This window comes from Mercurialis annua, linkage group LG6 (genome assembly GCF_937616625.2).
Source record: "Mercurialis annua linkage group LG6, ddMerAnnu1.2, whole genome shotgun sequence".
Classification (NCBI taxonomy): Eukaryota; Viridiplantae; Streptophyta; class Magnoliopsida; order Malpighiales; family Euphorbiaceae; genus Mercurialis; species Mercurialis annua.
Genome location: NC_065575.1, coordinates 8,329,384 through 8,339,779, shown reverse-complemented (window position 1 = coordinate 8,339,779; position 10,396 = coordinate 8,329,384). Strand labels below are relative to the sequence as shown.

General features: G+C 25.0%; 1 protein-coding gene across 1 annotated transcript; it reads left to right on the top strand.

The window, feature by feature from the left end:
• Window positions 1–2,669: 2,669 nt before the first annotated feature.
• On the top strand, window positions 2,670–4,116 carry LOC126687516 (probable pectinesterase 66). Its single transcript, XM_050382076.2, has 4 exons — window positions 2,670–2,899; window positions 2,993–3,152; window positions 3,367–3,579; window positions 3,873–4,116. The coding sequence occupies exons 1-4, from the start codon at window positions 2,670–2,672 to the stop codon at window positions 4,041–4,043; spliced, it is 774 nt and encodes a 257-aa protein (XP_050238033.1). The 3' UTR covers window positions 4,044–4,116.
• Window positions 4,117–10,396: the final 6,280 nt, after the last annotated feature.

Here is a 10,396-nt window from a genome sequence, read left to right as displayed (position 1 = left end):
AAGATTTCTGCCAAAAGAGAGGAATGGCATATTACAGCAACTCAAATAATGACAAGCTCTCAAACGAACAAGCAAGCCAGCAGCATTCAAGGGAGCAAACGACATTTATAACTAAGGTATACACTCCTAACATTCATTTTAATTAACATTCTGTCTTTTTATATACTGACTGGAAAATTCTTCTGGGGCTAGGAGGACATTCCAGTCAGATTATTTTGAGAGTTCATGGTGTTAATGAACTCTGAAATCAACCTAAAGGATATGAATAAACAAAAGTAATTAAAATCTGAATATATCAGAATGTTAAAGCCTGTTCTCTCTAAACTACCAAAAATCACATAACGTCAGTTTTAAACAATACCCAGAATCACATAACATCAGCTTTTAAATTTATAGTCTCTGGTTCATTGACCAGTTGATTGATTGAAAAAATTGTATCACGGAGACTCTTAGGCATGAAAGTTCACGAATATTGTGCATTTTGAGTTTCGCTATTCGGCAAATATTTCAGTTATTTAATTTATTTACGGGTAAGTAGGTGAGGGAAGTTTCACTTCTCGAAAAGTAGCTGAATTTTCTTATTTAGTTCAAATTATGTGTTTTATTTTTCGGAAAGTTAGGAGTTTGACTTCCCTTTAATTAGGAAAATGACTTCCCTAACCAAACCTAGATAAATAGAAATTCCCTAAATAACTTGATGTAAAGTACGATTATATTCTTACATTTAATTAGTCTAATTAGTTATTGAGGATAATATTATCTTGAAATTCAAATTAATTTAAATTGAAATACAACTTCGCGAGAAGTTAATAAGTAAACCAAGTAAAAATAATCTATTTTCTTCACACTAGCTTCTTCAACACTTAACTTCCTGAGAAGTACACTTTTCGAAAATTATACATTTGTGAATCAAGTGAGGCTTAAATCAGATACTTTTAATCTAAATTGAAACTTCTGGTAGAATAAAAATACAAGGATGTATAGTCGACATAAAATAATTTAGGGTTAAAAATGAAAATTGAGTAAAAGTATAGGAACTGGATATGTATCTTCTCTCTAAAATAAGTCATAAATGAAAAGAATTAATCAAATTGACCTTAGGCAATTAATATACATTTTTGGTACGTAACATAAATAGATTTGTGTTTAGTCAAAAGATGGGAAACATTCAGGTAATTCATAACTACCATAATTGACATATATGAGTTGCCTAAATTGCCAATGTGGGCTTAACTTGAATGGTTAAGACACCTCTAAGTGCATCAAGAGGTTGTGGGTTCGAACCACGCCTCGGTAACTAACAACTAACAAATGAGATTCGAAAGAGTCGATTCCCACCTTTGATTAAAAAAAAAATTGCCTAAATTTTGGTTAGAAAAGATTCAAACATAATCATCTTATTTTTCTGTCTGGTCAAAGAAAAGAAAAGAAAAGAATCATGCAATTGAAGGCTAATTGATTATGGCGTTATTATATTTTATACTTATTTCAAATTGATGATCGTACTTTAACATGTTTCAATTTGATTATTGAACTATGCTTTTAGTGACATCGGGAGGTTTTTAAGATAATTTTGGCCAAATTATTTGTACGTAACAATCGGTTTTTGATTTTTTATGCCAAATTATACCTTAGATTTTAGGTAAAATATTCTTATCTACCTAGAACTATAGTTCGTTTGTTAAATATACTATGATTTTAAATTTTTATCAGTTAGATCCATCATTTTTTAATTTTTACCAAATATACTCAAAACTTGTTTAGAAATGACATGGCACAATATTACATGTCTAAATGTACAAAATATATCTTACTTGACATATATTGTTATGCCATTTAAAAACTATAAATGGATATATTTGGCAACACTCTATAAAATTGATGAACCAAACTAACAAAATTTTAATATCATGGTATATTTAGAAAACGAGACGTAATTTCTGATAATTAAGAATATTTTTCTATATTTTACGATTTTATGTACACACATAATCCTTGACATAAGTAGCAATATGGCACCTCAACTTGTAAATAATAGGCAATTAAGATATAAATTAACTTTGTGGGCAAATCAGTACACGAACTTGGTGATTATGGGCAATTAGTCCCATTTTGTCAATTTATCCCTCAATTTGTAAGCTAATTGTCCCTTAATTAGAAATTTTATCCCTTAACTTGTAAGCTAATTTGTCAAAATGGGGCTAATTGCCCATAATCACCAAGTTCGTTAACTGATTTGTCCACAAAGTTAATTTATGCATTAATTGTCCATTGCTTACAAGTTGAAGGGGCACGTTGCTATTTAAGTCCAATACCTCCATGTTGAAATAAATTTATAGTTTAGTCATCAAGATGAAATTAATCTAAGTACAATAATCAAAATGAAATATATGCAAACTATAATGACCTCATGATAAATTACCCTACTATTGCAATTTGCCTAACATGGGCCATCAAAATATGAGACAATTCTCTTTTTCTTGATTCCAAAGCCTTGCTGATTAAAGTTTTAAGCTAGAACACTGTTTCAAATGTCAAAAAGTTGATTGCCAAATTGCCTAATTAATATTTTATGGTAAGTCAATTTTAATTCTCACCTCTACACCAATATATATATAATTGGTTTAGTTTATTGATGATAAAAAATCAATTCAAAGCATCTTCAAAAAATGCAGCTTCTTGATTCAAATTTGTTGAATGTAATCATGTTAATTCTTTGTTATATTACTGCAACTACATGTAAAGCTTTAAATTGTCAATTACATGATTTTAAAAATGTTGCATATACAATTAGTGTTCATAAGTCAGGCAGAGCAAACTTTACTACAATTCAATCTGCAATTGATTCAATTCCTGACAGGAATTCTCGGTGGATTCGTATCCAATTTTCTCCGGAAAGGTATAGGTAATGAATCGAAAACAAAGATAAATTATTTTGATTCATAATTTTTTTTTGGTATGTAATGTCTCATAAAGTTGTGTTTGGATACAGAGAAAAAGTTACAATTCCTGAGAACAAGCCTTGCATTTTTCTCCAAGGTGCTGGCAGAAAGCTGACAATTATTGAATGGGGAGATCATGAAACTACAAATACTAGTGCAACTTTCACTTCATTTTCTGATAATATCATAGCTAGAGGGATTACATTCAAGGTACATTTTGTATATATTCAATTGCTTGTGTCGTTTTATATAACGGGTTTAATTGAAAGTCAAAATTAAACTAAAATAGTTAATTTGGTAGTTGAAAACTAATTATAATAAAATTATATAAATCGCCCATATGTGACAGTTTGTGTAGTGACATAAATGTTCTTTTTATGAAAAACAATGCTGACAATGTACATTTTTTTTTATTTTGATTTAGAATACATATAATTTAGTAGAGAAACCGAATAGGCGTGACTGGAAACAAGCCGTGGCAGCAAGAATACGGGGAGATAAATCAGCATTTTATCACTGTGCATTTCAAGGAGTACAAGATACGTTATGGGACGAAAAAGGCTGTCATTTATTCAAAAAATGTTACATCGAAGGTTCCGTTGATTTCATTTTCGGCAAAGCCAAATCTATCTATGAGGTTCGATTCACCATTTTTGACACATATTTTGTTCGTTCCTTAATACATTTTTGCTTCATTTTTTTAACAATTTATTATGGATGTGCAGATAGGGGTGGACGCAGCCTTATAGGCTGAGATGGCGTTCGCCCCTTCAATTTTTTTGAAAAGAACAAAATACTCCTTTACTTAATCTTCTTTTTTAAAATATGGTTATTATAATTTATTTTTTGTATAATTCGCCCTCTCAAATAAATTTTTTACCAACCAGTCACCTCATTTTAGAAAATTTCTAATTCCGCCCGTGTGTGCAGAGATGTTTAATATATGTGAACATAGGAAGATACAAGCCAGAATTGAAAGGATATATAACAGCACAAAAAAGAGAAGGGAACATGAAAATGGATTTGTGTTCAAAAATTCAGAAATTAGAGGAATTGGTAAAGCTTATCTTGGAAGAGCATGGGGACCTTATTCTACTGTAATTATTCATAACACAACTTTATCTGATGTTGTTCTGCCTCAAGGTTGGAATGCCTGGGATTACGTCCTGCACGAGTAAGATTACCGTTTATTTCCGTTCTTATCGTAAATATAGCCTAAAACCGGTCAAAAAAAAATTTAAAAATACGTTTTTCCAGAAAAGTTTTCACTTTGTATCCAGAAAATGTACACTTTGCATGTTCCGTATTTTAAATGTTCATAAATATATCAATAATGTATTTTTGAGAAATATGATACGTATAAACGATATATCTTTTCTACATAAAAATAAAATCGTAAAAAGTGGAAGAAAAAAATCATATGTAGGCAAAGATTTTGTTTTGAGCTAAATCGTATTTTTGAAAATCAACGGTTTTTATTGGTAGTTCTGCGGTTTTCCTTAATTTTATGAAATATTACTTGAAAATTCAAAAAGACTAAACATTATAAATTTATTGTTTTAAAACAAAAAAAAATTCAAAAATATCTTTCAATTTTATAAAATTCAATAAAACATTAATTCTTTTTTCAATTCTTTTCTTTCTACTCATACAATTAGGTTTTACTACAGTTTTGAATAATTTTAATAGAAAAGTAATTTACATGATCATTTTACTAAATGTTATACTAATTAATTAGTGCACTAATTTCATATTAATTAATTGTTGTATTACTACAAAAATGCAGAGAAAAATTTATGTATGTGGAGGCTGAAAATAAAGGAGCAGGAGCACACTTCGAGTCGGGTACCTTGGATGAAGAAACTTAATACTAATGAACTCAACAAATTTCTGGATATTTCTTACATTGATTCAGATGGATGGATGGCTAATTTACTAATTTACCTAATACCTCCTAAGAATTTCACTTTCGAAAAGATCGTGTCTGAAATTTTCTAAATACATTATTTGTGTATAACTTGTATTTTTTTTAAATTCAGTTTTTTTAACAATTTTACAACCCCCATATGTTAAATAGATAAAAATAAACATCACATTTATTTAAAATTTTCTATGATGTTAATAAATTCGGAATAATAAATAGCTTCTATATATAAAAATGTGAATTGACACATTAACAAATCTAAAATACATTGTCAATTCGTTGATTAAAAAATAATTAAAACTATTTATATAATACACTTGTGAAAAGATAAATATTAATTTTAAAAAGTAAAAATAAAAATATTTGAAATAGAATATTTTAAAAAATAAAATATCATTGATATAAATTGTTTGCTAAAACAATGTAATCTTGACAAATCATAATTAAAACAAATATCTTTATCGCTTATCTTTTATTTTTAAATTTTTAATTTTTAATTAGTTGGTCTTACTTTAGGGTAGCAATTTTTCCACTCCAACAGTTGATAATCGCACTCCAAAATTATTCGATTAGACTAATTTGTCCTTATTATTAATACATTGACTTATATCTTATTAATTTCTTCACTGGGTAATATTTTTTCTTTTTAAATGATAAGATCGATGAATTGTAAACATAATGCTTGTAGTTTTAATTTTAAACATATTTGTATGTTATTATTATTTTAATATATCATATATTTGTATTATTATATTTTTATGTATATTTAATTTTCTAATTCAGTTCAAAAGAAATTTATGTTTATTTGACTAAAAGTTTTCTGAAAAATCAGATTTCTTATAAATCTATTTGAAAAAAATACTAATAATTATATAATCATAGATTCAATAATTAATTTTAGTTTATTTATATTTTATAGCTTAATATTAGTATTTTTTATTTTATTATCTTAATTTTAGTTTTAATTTCATATGAATATTCTTATATATAGTAAATGAATTTTTAAATTAAGGTATACTTGATTTTTTTTTTTAAAATCGAATCAAGTTAGTTATGTAAAATTGAAATTTTAATTAAATTGATTTTTTTTTTATAAATTGATATTTCATTTTCATAAAAAATGAAAAATGTTAGTGAAATTTAAAATATATATAATAAAAATTAAAAATACAGTAACATAGTATTTTATATATTAATAATGAAAAAAAGACATGGAACTAATAAAATATATAAAAATATTAAAATAGTAATAACATAAAATTACATTTAAATAAACTACATGTATTGCAATTTTGTAGTTTTTATTTAAAAGAAGTTTTTTTCTGCCAATTAGAGGAGATATATTTCCTTCAAAAGAAAATGGGACACGTTGACTTATAAGAACGGTATAATAGTATTTTTAAATAATTTTGAAGTGCGGTTATTAACTGTTGGAGTGCTAAAACCGCCACCCCTTACTTTAACCTCATATGTGTGTTATGGATGCTCTATTAATAAAGAAATATAAATACAACTTAATCAATAATTAAACCAAAAAACACACATTCAAGAAGTAAAGAATAAAAAAATTACTCAAATAAAAAAAATTATTTATATTCTCCAGTAAACAAAACTCATTAAAATAGCAATTGTCCGTCTGTTCCACTCAAATTTAATTTGAAACCATACGTCGGTAACTTGATCTTTAAATGAGTGTGATGGAATTAAAATAAAAATAAAAAAATTATCAGTAATAATACTTTTTCAGTCACATACATACATACATACATATATATATATATATATATATATATATATATATATATATATGTGTGTGTGTGTGTGTGTGTAAGAAAATTCTATTTGAATTGTCTCAAAATATATTGTTTTTTTTATCTTTTGTTATACTTTTTTTTGATAATTGTTTTTGTTATATTTTAAATGCTCTTATTTAGATTTTTTTTTTTAAAAATTCTTAACTATTTTTATGGATAGTCACAATTATGGAATAATATTAATAGTTTCAATGGATAGTTTATTTGTAGCATTAGAAATACACTTTTTAGAATAAGTTTTGAGGTTATTTTAAAATTTTTATAAACAAAATATGTAGCACTAATAATATTTTCTAATTTACGTACAATTCAAAAAGTGTCAAGAAAATTTATACATTTATAAAACGGGGAGAATATAAAATAATTTTCAAAAAAGAATCCACAAAAAATAGCAAATATAATTTTTTTTAGATAAGTGATCACCACATTAGCTCAACCTCAAAAAATTGAATGACAAAAGAGTCCGAATAAAGATAAACTAAATATTAAACTGATATAAAAAATAGACCACAATGATTAATTAAATAATCAGCAGTAACAAAATTAAAATGTTTAAAGAGAAAAAATAATAGAAAGACGGCAAAGATTTTTTTTGTTATTAAATTACAAATCTAAGAATTTTACACATTTTTTCTTACATATTTTTTTTTTTGCCATTTTAACAAGAGCAATCATAAAGGCTTAATACATCTGCGTGTCCCTGCACTTTTCTGTTTTTGCACATAAGGTCCCTGCACTAAAATATCCATCATTAAATCCTTGCACTTTAACTTTCATCATCCCGTGGTCCCTCTGTTAAGGCGAGTGTTGACGCCGTTAATGCATTTTCAGTTTTCTTAATTTTAGATCCCTGCACTTTTAATTTTTTAATGTTACGTTACTGCACTTTTAAATGTTGAGATTATGTATAAATATGAATTAATTTTTAGTTTAATAAAACTAAATTTAAGTATAAAATATTAAAACTAATATTTTTTAAAGGGTATGAATTTAATATATTTAAATAATAATAATGTCAAAAATTATATCTTTTAGCTATTATTTTATTCATTCTTACTGAATGTTTAATGTATTATTATTCATCTATAAATAAAAAAAATATAATTTATTTATTTATTTTATTACGTTGAAAATAAAAGTGAATTTAATTTTTATTTTAACAAATAAACATTAACTTATAGAAATAAAACGAATTTTAATATTTTTTATTAAATAATTAAAATAATATTCTATACCGATAAATTTTATTTTTTAAATAATATGATAACATTGCACTTAGAGGTGTAAACTGACGTTGATCTTGATATATGTCAATTTCAAAATTGAGTATGTTATATAAGCATACAAGTTCGAGTTGTCTACTTCCATTTTTAAAGTAGACATATCAAGCGAAAGTCTGAATGAATTTCTAATTTTTTTAATAATTTTTTATGTTACCTTTAATTTTTTTAAAACTAACTTTGAATATTTCTTGAATAAGGGCCTCATTCACGAAATGTACTCTAATACTTAAATCATATTTATTTTGATAAAATGATCGTTAATATAATTTTAATAATCTTTAAATTATAAATTACTTAACTTTAAATAAAAAATAAAATTAATTAATTTTTAATTATATTAAAAAATAAAAGTGAACTAGATTTTTTATTTTTAAAAGTAAATATTAACTAACATAAATAAAACTAATTTTAATATTTTTTATTAAATTATTAAAATGATATTTTATACCAATGATTTTTTTTAAATAATACATAACAACATCGCATTTACAGAAGTAAACTGACGTATTTTGAAGGGGGAAAAAAAGTAAACAGATGTCGATCCTCATATATGTCAATTTCGAATTTGAGTATCTTATATAAACTTACAAGACAAAACTGACTGCTTCATTTCTAATAAAAAAGTAAGAAAATAATAATATTTTTATTAATTTAAAAATATCTTTATTGTTAATTTAAACATTATAAAAAGTTAATTAAATTGCATTAGCATCTTATATTATTAATTAAAATTATATATTTTTTAAAAAATATATATTAAAATAAATTTTTATATGAAAACAATTACAAGGACTTTGTTATATAAAATTAAAGTGTAGGGACCTTATTTGTATAAATTAAAAGTGCAGGGACCTTATTTGTATATATCAAACTATAAAACTGAATACTAGTCTCATTAACGGCGCGTGTACTGCACGCGTTAACAGAACCTTAACAGAGGGACCTTGAGATGATGGAAGTTAAAGTGTAGGGATTTAATAATGGGGTACTTTAGTGCAGGGACCTTATATGCAAAAACAGAAAAGTGCAGGGATACGCAGATGTATTTAGCCAATCATAAATTCATAGGAATCACTTAAATAAATGTACGATAAAAACACGTCATAAAACTAGAATAATTAATGTTAATGAAAAAAAACTTAAATTGTTTATTAAATAGGTCGTCTAATGCTTACAATATAATAAAACATAATATATTACAACATGAAAAGGTAGGCTACAATATTTTTCTATAATGCATAATTTTAAAAAGAAGGTTGATAAGGAAAGTGATTTCTTGAATCGTGGTAGGTCTATCTTACCTACCATATCGGAAGAGTCCTGGTTAGGAAAGATCTCCTAATTAAGAGGGACTCTTTGTATTGGCGAGTCTATGTGAAGTTCGGTATGATTTAAAGTAGACGAACCCTCTGGTTCGGTTTCCTTTGAAATTTGTCGAAATCAAATTTCAAAATTAGTTATATCTAAAAAATTATAGATAGAAAATAATAAGATGTTAATTGTATTTTTTAAATTGTGTGATAAAAATAAATAAAAAAATTAATTAGACGCAAGAAAGATTTTGTAATTTTATTAATATTTATGTAAACAAAAATAATGTCTTTTTTAAATGACTAGTTTCGCATTACGTGCTACGCACGTGGCCTGTAATGTGACTCGTCAATTTATATATTAATTAAATTTATTATTAATAATATCAATATATTTTATTTATAATCAAAATCAAATACATGTTCTTTAAAAATCGGAGGATTTCGCTATTAAAATCGCCTTCGGTTAATGTAGCCTCTAATACAGACGGTACCTCTTCCTCATGAGGATACCAGGAAGAGTGTTAGTGTTTTTATTATAAATAAATTAAATTTTAATTTATTAATTTTATAAAATGATTGATGTTAATAACATTTATTTATAGTTTTTATAAATGTACCAATGTATTTTGTGTATAATTAATATTAAATTGATTAGATTTTTTAAATTAGAAAATATCTTTACGACTATACCAACGTATTTATAACTTTTTTTTATTCAATATTTAATTTACTGTTTTTTTTTAAAATATATCTCGATTCCTTATTAAATAGGACTCTAACTTTAATATTAAAATAATTTTATTTTAATTCTATCTTTAATTAATCGTGACTATAAATTTTTTTAAATTAGTATTAGCTAAATTAAATTAATTTATATACAATTTAAATCATTAGCTAAAGATATTAATTTTTGATGAGTCACATGCATGAACCTCTAAATTTGAGCAACACTTTTTTCATTAACAAGGAAAAAACGATATTCTAAGTTATACATACATGGTTAAGATGTGTCATTAATAATAAGCAGAAAAAGATATTCATAGTTTTATTTTTAGAATAATTTGATCTTTATGGTTTGCAAAAGTATCAATTTGTTACCAAAGATACGTGCATAGAGTCC

Bases quoted from the DNA above. Each gene is read 5' to 3' on its own strand.
- LOC126687516 (XM_050382076.2), top strand. From the start codon at position 2,670: ATGCAGCTTCTTGATTCAAATTTGTTGAATGTAATCATGTTAATTCTT. The intron at 2,900-2,992 runs GTATAGGTAATG...GTTTGGATACAG, and splicing joins ATCCAATTTTCTCCGGAAAG to AGAAAAAGTTACAATTCCTG. The intron at 3,153-3,366 runs GTACATTTTGTA...ATTTTGATTTAG, and splicing joins CTAGAGGGATTACATTCAAG to AATACATATAATTTAGTAGA.